A 15809-nucleotide genomic window follows, 5' to 3' on the forward strand; every position below is an offset into this window, starting at 1 on the left:
AGCAGCACTCCACCAGGCCATAAGGAAGATAGACAAGCGGTATACCCCACTCAACCTAAGCGAGGAGTCCCCCCCCAACCAGGAGGTACAAACGAAACTAGAAAGATGGGCAGAGAAGACACTCCATGGCAGACACTACAATGATCTCTATCTAGATCACATAGATAAAACTGCTTCCAATGCATGGCTCACGAGCGGGATGCTCTTCCCCGAAACTGAAGGATTCATGCTCGCCATCCAAGACCAGGTAATCAACAGCAGAAATTATAGAAAATATACTGTATCGCCAAGAGGCCGGAGTGTCCGATGATACATGTCGACGATGCCGCATGGCCTCAGAAACGATCTCCAACACATCACCGCGGGGTGTAAGGTGATCACCCAGACTGAGTACACTCATAGACACGACCAGGTAGCAAGGATAATACATCATAAGCTAGCGAGAAAATACCAGTTGACCAAAGAAAGTGTACCATACTACAAGTACGAACCACAGCAGTACTACGGATCCCAACCCACAAGCTGTACTGGGATCGCGCCATAATAACGGATAGGACAATCCCGCACAACAGACCGGAAATAACCCTTGTGGACAAGAAGGAAAAGACTACCTATCTGGGTGACATAGCGGTACCCAACGCTGGCAACCTGCAGAAAACCCATGGGGAAAAATCAGGAAGTACACGAACCTAAGACAGGAGATCAAAGAAATGTGGCATATGGAACAAGTAACGACCATCCCGATCATCGTGTCACCCACAGGTATAGTGCCAAAGACCCTACATAACAGCCTAGCAGCAATAGGTCTCCCAGCGAACAACCACAGAAAGTCGCAATCTTGAACACCTGTAGGATAGTCAGAGAGTTCCTCGACCAACAGTAACACCAGACATAACAACCACCACCCGGTGTATTTGGTAGCAATACCCGTCACGAGGTGGAACCCCCCAATCAGAGAGAAAAAATAAACTAGCAATAATAATAATCTCTAGGTATTTGTAGGTCTCTCCTTCTGTCATAGCTTCGATCTCTTTACCAGTCAGCAGCTGGTAGTTTCGGCCTACTAATTCTCCCTGGTGCAGTGTGTGTGTGTGTGTGGGTCTTGCATTTGTCTAGACCAAATTCCATCCTGATATCCTTGCTGAATAAGAGCAATAACAATAATAATAATAATACCCATGATGAGGTTATTCATCGCTATAATTTTGTTTCTCCAGATGATTCAAGTGCTCATACTCAAAATATTGAAAACCCTTGGGTACATGCCAAAAGAAAATTAAAATACCAATTTGGAACACAGGATAGCCTACTAGGTTATATATATGAGTTTCTACTTAGAAGCAAATTTTCTAAAGAAAAATTATTTAATTACCTTATTTTAGAAATAAATAAATTAGAAAGGTAATTTTTTTTGTATTTTGAGAGTTTCAATTGAAACTTTCAAAATACACGAGTGTAACTACGTATTGAAACTGTTGGGATTCCCCTCAGTAGAATCCCTGAATAATATAAAACCGATTCTACGCTTTATAAAAAAAAAAAAAAAAAAAAAAAAAAACTATGAAATAAGATATCCCTATTATGTTTACGATGTATATCAATAAAACGTTTCAATTATGAAATATTTATATTGTTAAATAAATATTTCTTAATTTAAATGTTACATTACCAAAATATATAAAATGCTAAACATATTTAAAATTTTTACATTTATACTCTTTCTGCTAAAAAATCCGCTATCACATATTTTAATCCGCCAAACCTGAAGCAATTCCACTAAAACTAGCGGAAAAACCGCTAAATTGGCAACACTGTCTACAAGAGGTTTACTTTTCATGTCTTTGCTTACTAAAGGAATTTTAAAAATTAAGTTTATGATATGGAATATAATTGATTTACCATATTACCATGACTTGTGCGTGGATATGTATGAATTAGTGAACTCCATCCAGAGCAGGGCTGGCTTAAGGCACTAACTTGTACGTAAGTCAACTCCATATATATTTTTAAAATGTGATACAATATGGTGTGTATATGAGATTTACAAATGTATGTAAAATGTATATTTCGTATGTAAATAAGTATTTTAAGCGTTTAGAAATAAATATTTTAAGCAGTTGTAAATAAATATTTTAAGCAGTTGTAAATTTTAAACGTTTCATCGATTTACATATTAAATTTATCACAATATTTCATGTAGAATAAAAAATTTTTACGAAATTAGATTACTTACTTGGAAAATGAATATTTTGAAATGTAATACAATTTTTTTTGCGATATAATGAACTAACTAAAAAAAGTGTACAAGATTTTTAAAAAATGGTACATAACTGAAATTAAAAACGAAATAAAACAGATTAAAAAATTTAATACTGATTCAATTTAAGAATTTTTCCCTTTTTTTTTTGTAGAAAAAGCGCACTAATACTAATACTAATTTACAATAAAAACAAAAAAAAAAATTAAACTAAATTGCTGTACTACTTTATTAATAATAATAATGATAACAGACCCAACAAATAGTGGCGTAACTAGGGTTGTGGCGCCAGGGGAAATAAAAAAATGGCCCCCCTTGAAAACTGTTCTTTTGGAATTTTTGCATTTTTTTTAACCATAAATAACCCAAATTTGGCGACCAGGGCACGTGCCCCACCTGCCTCACCCTAGTTATGCCACTACCAACAGAATACTGTGGCAAGTCACAGGCCACCTCAATCGAGGAATAATACCGGATTACCTCAACAACAATTAAGTAACATTAGATACCATCAGCACAGTCACTTACTGTGCCACTGTAGCAGCCACCTGGATAAACGGAAGAGAAACCCAGACATCAACAGAAAACAAACCGCAAAGACAAGGAACCACCATCGCGGGAAAGAAAGCTACAAAAGCAGAGCTAAGAGTAAAGATAAGTCAACTTATCCGGTACCAACAGAGCAAGAGAAGGAAGAAGCCGATCAGAAAAGTGAAGACCATCCTCAAGGAATAAAACATACACAGAAAACACGAGACCTACAATGAGAGGATCGAAGAATACCTTGAGACCCTGAAGGAGAACTTCCTGGCACTCAGTAAGAGACTTCGCCGATACAGAGTGCCCAGAGGAAAAAATGGAAACGGATATTTGATGAAAACCAGAATGCCTTCTACACGAAAATCGGATAAGAGGAGAAGGAAGGCAACGAATCCCCAGGAGTTCTGAGGCAACCTGTGAAGTTAGCCATAACCGTCGTGCAACCGCCTCCCGCCACATAGACCTAGAACGGAAGAAAACCGAGGACATACAACAGCTGACAGAACGGGGGATTCAGGAGTAAAAAAATAATACAAGAGTCGGTCAGGAAGTCTCACAACTGGTGAACCCCAGGGATAGATAACATCCACAACTACTGGTTCAAGTTCAGATGCATACACAGGCACATAGCGGAGTAGGTCACCCAAAAAAAAAAAAAAAAAAAAAGGATTATACAGTAGACTTTTAGAATAACGGAACCTTCGGGGATGCAAGATGCCGTTATTTTGAGTTTTCCGTTATCTAGAAAGTTTTATTTTTAATATATTTAATGCAGAAATAATGAGGCTAGATAAGAAATAGAAAGAATGCAATTTTATTAACTACACATAAAAAACATAAACATGTTGACGATCCAATGTCATATTCTGCCATTAATACACTCCTACTTACTTCCATTCTATTTTCCATTATTATATCAAGTTTGTAACTAAACTTTAATGTTGTTCTTCTTTTCTTCTCTGTATGAGATTTATTAACATTAGAAGGAATAGTGAGTGGTTTTTAATTTAAAATAAATGTAAAACAGCGGTATAATCCGTGATATCAGTACAGAATTCACTTTCAAAATGGCGAACTTAAACAAACACAGTAACCACACGACTTACCGTTTTCTTTTTTTCGGCACCGATCTCAGTGTGTCGTTATATCGAATGTTCCGTTATTTGGGGTGCCGTTATTTCGACAGTCTACTGTACTGGGGTCACCCGATAATTTCTTACATATACTCATGTGTATTGTGTCTGTAAATTGCGTGTGTTCTATGGTCAATTTGCCTGTTTTACTGGACAAAAAAATCTCAGTTTCTGGGGGGGGGGGAGACCTTGCTATCTACGCCTTAGACCAACTAACTCAGCCACAGAGTGAAAAAAGCCCATTAAAGTTCCTCGCGTCATCGATGGGATTCGAACCCCGTGGCTTTTCCACCTGGTGTGGGGAGGACGGTGAAAATACCACTGTGCTACCGCGCAGACAGCAGTTTAGCCAGATAATAAGGCACCCTGACACAATTTCAGAGTCTCTGACTCAAGCAATCACTTATACGAGGGCTTACAAAGACACCATAAACCTGCTGAAGAACAGGCCGATCACCTGTCTCCTTACAACGTACAACATCCTGACCAGCAGAATAACCAAGAAGATATCAGACCACCGGGAGAGCAAAGACATCCATGGCCGAGCAGCAGAAGGGATGTAAGCAGATGATCAAAGGATGCAATGGGCAATTAATCATTGACTCAGCAGTTAAGGAACAAGCATACAAGAACCACCACAACCTATACAGCCTACATCGACTACTGCAAGGCTTTCGACTCGATGTCCCATAGCTGGCTGATAGAAACACTGAAAAGCTACAATCAACACGGCATCATCATCATCATTACTAACCTACATTACTTGTACAATGCGCTACCTGAGCAACAAGCTCATCCGCGCTTAAATCTTTAATTTCATCCTTAATTGATCCTTTGCCATGCCTCCCCTCACCATTTTCTAATTCTTTCAAATTTTTTTTCTTTTCTCCTTCGTTCTGTTTTCTTTCTCTTTCCCTTTTTTTTCTCCTTCCTTTTCTTCTTTTTCCTTTCCCTTCTTCCCCCCCCCCCCTTTTTCCTCTCTCTTTTTTTTTTACAAACTGTAAATTCACATAAAACTTTAAACTTTCAACTCAACAAATGCTAATATAAATAAAAATTAAATAGCTAAAAATATATAAATAAAAATAGCATCAGTGCAAATTAAACTCCTGAAACTCTATTTACATATGTACATATTTACCCTATATAGAAACATAAATTTCTCAATCTTATATTCCTTATTTCATTAATCCCCTTAGCATAATCCAAAAAGGCTTCATACCAAATCCTATTCTTAAATAAGTCACTGCGTGTGTATGAGTCAGAGCCTATCTTAGTGAAAAATATTTCTCTCCGTTCTGTGTACCTTGTATAATTTTCCAACACATGATCCATATCTTCAATGTGTCCACATACACACCTCGGATCATTTTCTATTCCCAGCTTCACCAACCTTTTCCTCATTCCATGCCCAGTTACTATCATTGTAACCATCAGACCCAAGCCTGGCCATCTATCCATTTTTCTTGCTACCTTCTCTTACTACCTCCAGGCAGGAAGGCATATGTGACACGGCCCTTGTCAGAACGGTTCCACCTTTCTTGCCAAATACTATTTCTTGTTGTAATAATTTTCTCATCCCGCTTCCCATATACCTTATTTCCTCAATACAAGATTTAATCCCCAATATTTCTATCCTCTTATTTTTCTTAATTGCATACTCCATTACTCGTTTAATCACAACCAAATCAATTGGTTCTATTCCTGATACCACTTGTAATGCATCATTTGAAACCGTTCTATACGACCGTGTCACAGACAAAAGGGCAAATCTCTGAGCAGAAATTAGACACCACTTAACATGACTATTAGTCACTCTTTACCCCACATGCATAAGTCACAATGGGCTCAAACATACACTTATAGAGGAGATCCAGGGATTTCCGTTTCACCCCTCCATTCTACTCTACTAATCTTCCTTATTTTAGAGAATATAATCCGCACCTTTTCTTTCAACGTCTGTACGTTTGGCAAAATGGACATTTTCTCATCCACATGTACTCCAAGGTATTTGACTATGGGGGCATATGCCACAGATGTTCCTAATATCTTCAAAGTGGGCCTTCTTTCACTTAACCTTCCTCTGAGCAGCACCATTTTAGTCTTATCAGTAGATATCTCCATCTTATACATTATTACCCATCTTTCTAATTGCCCACAGCTTTCTTCGACCTATCCTCTATTTCTCTTCTTGAATTACCTCTCACCATTATTAATAGGTCATCTGCATAAGTCACCAACTCACATCCGTCACACTCCTGAGCCAGTAGCTCATCCAACACCACATTCCAGTTATATGGGCCAATAATTGACTTTGTGCAGCTCCTCTATCCACTTCTTGTGAGATTTTACCATATCTTGTAACTACTGTTAGACTCCTCTGATTAAAATAAGACTTTAACACCCCATAGTACTGCCCAGAACATTTCATCTCTCTCAGCCTTGCTAAAAAACTCTGTCACCACATTCTGTCAAATACCCCCTTAAAGTCAATAAATATACCAATTACATACTTCTCTGGAGCTCTTTAAATATGTCACCATTTTATTAATGGCATCTTCAGTAGATTTACCCCTTCTAAAGCCATACTGCCTAGAGCTACTCATTCCACTTTTTCCATAGTATTCCTCCAATCACTTTGCCATTACTGGCAATAAAGCCACTGGACGGTAAGAGCCTGGGTCCGTTACTACCTTATCTCAATTTTGAACAACTTTATATGGACCTCCTTCCATCTCTTTGGAAATGTCTTTTCCTTTAAACATGTATTATATAATACCAGAAGTTCATTTTCCCATTTCTCTCCAAACTTCTTAATCACCTCAGGTAATAAACCATCATTTCTAGGAGCTTTCTTTAGTTTCACCTTCTCCAAAGCTTTTCGCAATTCTTCCTGCTCAAACTCTCTTTCCTCTTCCTGTTCTCCTTCATAACCAATATTCAAACTCCTAATTCTTCTTTGTTCACCACAATGAGGAGAGCAAACACCTCATGGATGATTCCCAATCAATAGTATACTGATCTCCTACTTGCATAGTATGGAATACCTGTTCCATCTTCAATTTTTCAAACAATATTTTGTATGGCAACCCCCATACATCCCTGTTCATTTCCTCCTTAACATATCTCTTCCATGTTTCTCTTTTTTCATATTGTATTTTAACAGTACATTCCCTTCTATACTGCAAGTATCGTCTTTTTCAAAGCCTCTTCCTCCTCTAATATTCCCCTCCTTCTTGCTCTTTGGTAACTCCTCCTCGACCTGTTCACCCTCCTCCTCATATCCATCAGAAACTGTATTCCACCAGGGTACAACCCTACATAACCTAACCCTCTTCCTCATAGACCCACAGCAACTCTCATAAATTATTTTAGTCAACCCGACACTCTAGAAGCAACCATGGCGAAATAGAGGACCACTGTGAAGGTAGCGAACATCACGACCGGACCGATCGCCATCAGAAGCGGATTCTTCCAGGCAGATGCCATGAGCCCACTGTGATTCTGCCTAGCACTCAACCCACTCTGTCAACCTGCTTCATAACAGCAAGTGCAGATATACATTAAAAGAAGCAAGGTAGAACCTATACACCCTCTTACACTTGATGTACACAGATAACAGCACTCTATGCGGCAACCGAGAATCAATTCCAAAAGCCTCTCCAGATCACTGAAGAGTTCAGCATCGACATCAGGATGCAATCTGGCCTAGACATATACAAGACCCATGCACTGCATCAAGGAATTAATGGGTTTCCACTCGGCCGAAACTACCAGCTGAAAACTGGTGAAGTGATTGGAGCATGATAAAGGGAGAGACCTACAAATATCTGGGGATGATGCAGGATCAACAACTAGAACACAATGATATCAAGACCCACCTGACTGAGAAATACCATTAGAGACTGAGAAGCCTGCTAAAATCAAAGCTGAATGGTGGGAACATGCTCAGAGCTATAAATGCATATGCAGTCTCAGCACCAACCTACTCCAGAATCACGGATTGAGCCAACACTGAGCTGGAGGAGATTAAGAAATCGACCAGGATAATAATGACCAAGAGCCGCCAACACTACCCGAAATCGGCCATCGAGAGACTGACCATAGCCAGGAAAGTAGGAGGAAAGGGTTTGATCTAACTCATTGAACAAAAGAAGAAGGCGATTAAGAACCTGAGGGATTATTTCAAGAAAACAACAGCACCAATCTACCAAGCTATAAGTAAGACAAACGGCACACACCTGCTCAACCTCAACACTGGGATCCTCCCCGCACAGGCAAAAGAAACAAGGACAGAAAGATGGACCAAGAAAGCACAACATGGCAGATACTATAATGACCTACATCAAGACTACATAGATAAAATGGCTTCGAACGCATGGCTCACGAGCGGGAAGCTCTTCCCCGAAACCGAAGGATTCATGCTCGCCATCCAAGGCCAGGTAATCAACAGCAGGAACTACAGGAAATACATCATCAGGGACCTCGAAGTGACAGATGATCCATGTCGACGATGCCAGATGACCCCAGAAACAATCCAACACATCACTGCGGAATACAGTTATCACCCCGACCGAGTATACTCATAGACATGACCAGGTTGCCAGGATAATACATCAGAAGCTACCGCAAAAATACCAGTTGATCAAAGAAAGTGTACCGTATTACAAGTACGAACCCCAGGCCGTACTAGAGACATCTACTAACAAACAGCATTTGTACCGCACCATAATAACGGACAAGACGGTCCCGCATAACAGACCAAACATAACCCTCAACGACAAGAAGGAAATTTTATCTATCATTTTATCGCTTTTAACTCTACATTTGTCAGTGTATTTTATTTTTACAACAAAATTTTATCCTGTCTTATTTTATTATTATTATTTTTTTAATTTATGTTAATAAAGTTTTAATCATATATGGTTGGTGTATTCCATTGCAGTTATGAGTCAGAACTTTCCCAATCCTAGAGGCCTATTTGAAGAATTCAACAGCATTAATGACATTATTATCACTTTAAAATTTCATCCTTTCAAGTAACTTTTCATTAATTTCAGTATACATGTAGAAGTCCGAGGGATGCTTTAATTCGAAGAATATGGAAATAAAGTCACAATCGGTGACTAGTTATTGTAAAATGCGATTTGTTGGATGGTACATTACTCAAACGAAAGAGAGCACAAATTTATCTTTTGTCCAAATTGTTTCACTTCAATTTTTTGTTACTTTATTAAAGGACAATTTCGCACATATTTATAAAAGATGATAGTTATAATAACTATATAATAGGCATGGTTTCCCCTTGTGACACATTGATCACCAGCAGGAGTGCCGTGGTCGCATGGGAAGGAATGTACAGCCAGTAATTCTGGTATCCTCAGCTAACAAGCTGGATAAGCGCGATTATTATTAATTTACTTTTCAGGGCTCCATGTTGTCAGAGTTCTCCAGCAACGCTGGCCCATGCAAAAAGGCATTACAGGTTTCATCACTCGTAGTCTGGATTCAAATACAGTTGGTGTAATTGAGAATACAGAAATTGGTTTCGTCAATCATTTCGAGAAAGTCTGGATTCAAATATAGTTGATAACTGTGGAAATTTTTAACTAAAAGCCTCTTCAACCTGACAGTGAAGTCGATAATGACAGAAAATTAGCCCAATAGAAACAAAGTATCCCACACACTTCCCCCCCACCCACACACACACCTGCACAAAAAGGCAACCGACTAACCTACCAGATTTAAGGCAGAAACTGTTTCCTTATCCTCAACTGCGATTGTGGATAAACAATGATGATTATACAATGTGTAACCAATTTCCAAAAAGGTTCGTTCTGGTCTGGTTATCTACATTTCTAGTTATTTTTTTATTTTTTTTTTTTCCTTTTATGAATTTGTTATGCTCTTCCAAATATGACCTTAATTTTTGCATTGAATCAATTTCTCCAGAAATAAAAGAAAAGTAAATATGCAATAATAATACAAGTACGAGGGGTGATCATTTAATTCGCCGACTGGTGCAAGATCTTATCTTAATTGCCATCATCAGAATCTTCTGTGGATTTCTCCTTCTCGAAATACTCTCCCTTGAACTTTACACACTTTCGCCACCGTCATACCCACGCATTAAATGCTTCTTGCAAGCCATTATTCGAAAGGCTGAGAAGTGCTTGTGGCTCTGCGAGCATCGTTGTGTCGGACGCAAAACACTGGCCTTTCAGAGCTTTCTTAAAACGTGGAAACAGGAAGAAATCACACGGGGCTAAGTCCGGTGAATAAGCGGGATGTGGCAGAAATTCGGCACTTACGGCAGTGATCACTGTCTGCACAATATTAGCCGTATGGGACCTGGTATTGCCTTGATAGAGAAACCACTTCACACCGGAATATGGCTCCTACCACGACAATCATTATTATACGCTTTATCAACTCTTTAACTGTTTCCGATGCATTTAAGCCCCGTCTGACACAATAACGAATCACATATCGCTGTTCAATCTGTATGTCCGACATGATACTTACTTCAAAACGGTCGTCAGTGACACGCGGCTATAAAAACTATCTACACGCAACACTAACTCGACAAGTACTGGCATGGGCACACAGAGTCTGCTCAGTAGCGATCAGGGAGAGCGCCTCTAGCATGAGTTATGGAAAGTTCGTGCGATAAACACAAAATCCTTCACCAGTCCGCGAATTAAATGATCACCCCTCGTATATCATATTTATTATTGCATATCTTTGCTGCAAATAAGCTAAAAAAGCACAAATTAAAAACATAGAAATCCTCCTCTAGTTAATCAACTTATATCTAGTTAATGTGCTCTCTGAGCTTACCTAAAAGAGAAAACATCGATCACCTGGCCACATCACAACACTTGATAAATCAAGTATTGTGTGGGGTGTTGCCACCCCTGCCCTGGGGAGGCGGATCTCTACTATCTAGTTTACATCACATAATAAGCACTCTGCACCTTATTTTCTCTTTTAAAATATAACTCAATACAAATAAAAATATATAACTCAATAGAAACTCTGAAAGTGTATAAATAGAAACTAATCTATTCACATATATACACAATATTTATAAATCATACATCCCCTTCCTCCACAAATGCACAAAATTTGCGAAGTCCAAGAATACATCATACTTTCTCCTAACCTCATAGAGCTCAAGCAACTCAAAAGCATCAGTGACGATCTCCCATAAAATCACACGTCTCAGGTCTATATACAAGGAACAATTCCAAACAAGGTGTGTAACATTCACTATTTCATCACACTTGCAATGCGAATCTTGTATAGCATTCTGCCAATCGTCCTCTATAAGTTCATGACCTGTAACCAGCTACTTCTTGATCTTATCAATCACATATACAGTAGTCAGAAATGCATTAGGTAACCAGGCCTAATGCAGAAGAATACCATCTTGCTTGCCATTTTCTACTGATTTCTTCTCTCCCTTTCTTCCTATAAATCTTGCTTATCATATATTTTAACAACGTCTGGGCAATATCTTACCCCAGAACTTCCATACACTTATTAATCTTAGTCGGAAACTTCAATTTCCGTAGTGTTCTTTAATAAGAGTATCCATTTAATACATATTCATTGATTCCTGTAGTGAAGTAACACAGCTGTCAAACTTGTACTTGAACTGTCTACAAAAAAACTCTACTCTTCTATAGGATGTTAGTAAAAGAGTGGCGCGACTAATACCAATTTCTTCATAATTCACATTTTTACATTCTTTCAGAATGTAAAAACGTGAGTAAACGATATGTTTTTTTTTTTTTTTTTTTTTTTTTTCTGTATGTAGAAGCCTTGCAACTGAGATCCAGTAGATTCGATTCTTTTAAACGAGATGTCAAGCACTCTGCACTGGATTTGGGTACATACAATTCCCTCATAAACTCATTCAATTTTTGTTAATTAGCAAACGTAGCAGTTTTACTTAAATAGGTTTCTGAGGTGAAATTCCATTTACGCTGTTCACCAGATTCATCATCAAATTCTGAAGTCTCTTTTTCTCTGGAAGGTGGACTGAGAACAGGCAATCTTCACTGTAGGGCACGGGAGCAATACAGAAAACTATACAGCAATACACTATAATTTTTTGATCCGCAGAATTTTTAAACTTGCACCATACAAAAGCAGCAGTATCATGATGGTTTGTGGGCTCTCTCTGCATATTCGAGATACGGCAAAAGGCATGCACTGACTGACCACTATGAAACCATTCCTCTAAATATAACTTTGACCAGCGACTACCACAGCAAACATAAGGCGTCCACAGACTGGCTTGATCACTCATAGGCATTCCAAAATATGTTTCATATGCATTGCAAAACTGCAAAACCTTATGCACACTTACGCAATACTATGTCGCTAAAACCTAAAACCTTCCATTGCCGACAAAATATTCACACCAATGACACCGTTGGATTCAGCAAACAAAATATGTACAAGAAACATTAATATGAGCATACACTTTTTTTGTTACATAGTATTATAAATTGCGTAGTGTTATAAAATTGTTTTATTTTACACAGAAACTATGATGTGGTATATTTTATTTATTTGTTAAATATACAACCTACTGTACGCTACATCCCTAATAGTTGGAACACATGCTAAGTAACAATTTTTTTTTTTTTTCCCCGTTGTTGGCGCATCGGCTTCTGTGGCCATAATGCACCTCCCAAGGATTTTGCACGACTCTGATCCAAGCCCGAGGCGGGATTCGAACCCGCGACTTTTGGGTTTCCAGGCAGGCACTTTACCCACCCGGCTGGCCCGGTAGGCGTAACAAATTTTAATAAAAACTTTGTGGAAGTTGCATAATCGATATAAGCATATTAAATAATAATAAATAATAATATAAATTAACAGTTACAAGTACGGTGTAGTAATTTTACAGAACTCCATAATAATATATAAAATATAATATATATTTAAAGACATGGATTAAAGTATGGATGTTTTAAATATTATTAAAAATAAAAAGTACAATTATGAATATCACCAAAATCTCAGTTAGGTGACTTTTGTATCTAATCAGGTAAGCTTGACAATAATCGGAAGGTAGCGTAAAAATTTTAAAGCACAAGTTTGCAATCAGAATCCAGAGCTTTCTCACGCCGAGACCATTTATGCTTAAGCATCTTTGTCACACACACGGACAGAATTTACATATTTCGTTCACATATCAATAATCTTATTATTCGGACTAAGCCATCTTAATTAATTAATTCAGATTATTACGTGTAAAAAATACAGACGACCCAGTCTAATGGGTTATAACTCTGGCTATGTTATAATTATGTTATTATCTTCCATAATTCACTCCGATATCTTCAGCTAACTTTTAAAAAATTGTATTTAATCATTTTTATAAATGAGTTTCATTTCTAGTTTACTTGTTTTCTTTAAATTACCTTACCTGTACACGAACTACGCAGACCTCACGTTTTATAGGCTTATATATTTAAAAATTGTATTTAATCATTTTTATAAATGAGTTTCATTTCTAGTTTACTTGTTTTCTTTAAATTACCTTACCTGTACACGAACTACGCAGACCTCACGTTTTATAGGCTTATATATTTTAGCAAAACTACGACGACATACGATGTAGCACAAACACTTCATTTTGGGTTCGAGAGTATGGTTTCTCAATGCAGAAAGACTATTGCGCAAGTATGTGTGCGCTTGTGTGTACCACTGAATTGCTATGGCAACGGCTCATGAAGCATTCCACTGCAGTTTGATAAAAAGCGCGCTACACAAAGCACGTTTCTACTATATTCCTAAATCCCACGCTGCTAAAAAGTGGTGGGGAAGGGGTTAAAGCTGTGGTGGTTAAGATAGAACAGCTGCTAACTTTTACCCTCAAGTAACCAAGCAACTGACAAGACGGCGTCCGTTTTCACTGTGGAGAATTCGAACGCTACACCAAAAATGAGCACGGGAGGAGGGGGAGCGAACTTCAATCCCGATAACAGAGATCCAAACGCCTTGAACGATTATCTTCAGGTGAGTGGAACAGATTCTCTCCAGCACCTTGCCATCGCAAAGACTGAAATCATATTACAGCTTAACTAAAAGCAATACTAATATACAAGAATAATAATAAAAAAATAATATACGCATGTCTAGTGACATTTTCTGTGTCGAACTCCTGTAATGTATGTTTATCTAATATTTGCTGAAATGAGTACGGTATATTTGCCAGTTAATTGATTTCATTTTTTATTATTATTATTATTATTATTATATTAGACATGTCAAATTTTTGGATGACTGATGTTCGTAAATTATTTGATTTCTTCTTTGTTAGGCTGGTCACGCAGAATTCAATCACGCGAATGTCCAGATTGTGTTAGAACTTGCTTTCAGAACAGACAGTTTATATTTCGTTTTTACAACGTAGATTTTCATTTGATTGAACACTATACATATTGATCTAACACCAAAGATGAATAGAAAGTTTTTGCTGGTAAGGAATATCTGGTGTAATGATTACACATCGGATAACATGCACTAAAAGTAAGCAAAAGACGCATGCAAATATGCGATAAAGTATACGAAAATATGCACAAAAACCCAATATATGCAATAATTTTTACATTTATTACCTTTAGTATAATACATTTATTGCATTTTATTATAAATTTATTTATTAATTGAATTACAATTTCTTTGTTTGCAAAATTTAAAAGTAGTAAACTGAGTAATAAATCAGAGCAAAAGTGGTTTAGTTAGTGCAAATGCGTCATGTCTACGATGCATTTGCACTAACTAATGTCTGTCAATTTTCCCGCAATCTAAGGCTTTTGCCCTGAATCTTTATTAAACATTACACTACTAAACCATTTTGCATCTCTTATATTGCGGACTTAATTTCACAACTGGGTTGTGAGTTGTTATAAGACCGGGTACCTACCACCCACCAATGAAGGGCCAAATAGCTCTGAAACGGCCGCTTTGGTGGTATCGACTGAGACTGAGAGCAGGTAACAATAGTCTTCTCTATTGGGAAGCGTTACTTATTCGAGGTATAAATGAGCAAGTTAAATGGATGTTGTCCTTTTCCTTTCTTTGGAAGTAAACTTTGGTTTCTTGCTATCCTTCTTCTTTCCGTTAACCCTTAAGCTTTTCTCCAACTTTTAGGAGCCTGTAGATTAAAGAGCATTATATCCCAATATATATACCCTGAAATGGCCGTTTGAGACTGGGAGTTTTGGTCTCCAATAATACTTTTCGTTAATAATCCACCACCCAGACGCTTTTCTATGATAGCAACAGAGCTATAGGGGAAGGTATACGCCGTATACTCCTGGATTTTTTTTAGGTGAATAGCGTATACCTTCTGCTTTTTGAAAGACTTGAAAAAACAAATATTATTAAAATATTTACTGAAGATTAAAAAATAAATTTATTAGAATTTTATTCTTAGGCAAATCTTATAGTTTTATTATTTTTAATATATATATATATATATATATATATAAGTAAGTAAATATGCCGTAGACAGTAACTTCTTAATTTACGCAGGGGTTACGTTCCAGTCTCGCGTAATTTAAATTCAGGCGTAATGTAAATTAATCACTAAAATATGCGATAACAGGCCTATGAGAGTAACTCTCGTATAGAGCAAAGTTATCCCTACCGCTACATACCATTTGTTTTCTTTGGTTAGAAGACTGGATACTCTAAAGAAAATGATGAGCAACCAAAGAGATTTATTCATCTTTATCGATTTACTTATTTTATTTATTTTTTTTTTGTACTTTTTCTTACTGTACAACATATACAGTGCAACACAAACAACAATTGAGAGAGAGATTGAGGTGGAGGATCTCATTAGGCAGACT

General features: G+C 37.5%; 2 protein-coding genes across 3 annotated transcripts in view; one reads left to right on the forward strand and one right to left on the reverse strand.

The window, feature by feature from the left end:
• LOC150078120 (sulfotransferase ssu-1-like) overlaps positions 1-13594 on the reverse strand; it is a 28689-nt gene extending 15095 nt beyond the window's left edge. The window contains exon 1 of one of the 2 annotated variants that reach the window (XM_090385053.1): positions 13495-13594. The gene's annotated coding sequence lies outside the window, so the exon portion shown is untranslated. Of the gene's footprint in view, positions 1-13375; positions 13429-13494 lie in introns of those variants that run through there. The other variant, XM_090385051.1, reaches the window with a different exon arrangement.
• Positions 13595-13723: 129 nt separating this feature from the next.
• The window catches only part of LOC150078121 (caveolin-2-like), a 71653-nt gene continuing 69567 nt past the window's right edge, over positions 13724-15809 (forward strand). Inside the window, exon 1 of the mRNA XM_090384469.1 lies at positions 13724-13968. Within this exon, the coding sequence (XP_090240595.1) occupies positions 13894-13968 (75 nt within the window). The 5' untranslated portion in view covers positions 13724-13893. The remainder of the gene's footprint in view (positions 13969-15809) is intronic.

This window comes from Mastigoproctus giganteus, chromosome 11 (assembly GCF_048544385.1).
Source record: "Mastigoproctus giganteus isolate SK-2022 chromosome 11, ASM4854438v1, whole genome shotgun sequence".
In the NCBI taxonomy this organism is placed as follows: domain Eukaryota; kingdom Metazoa; phylum Arthropoda; class Arachnida; order Uropygi; family Thelyphonidae; genus Mastigoproctus; species Mastigoproctus giganteus.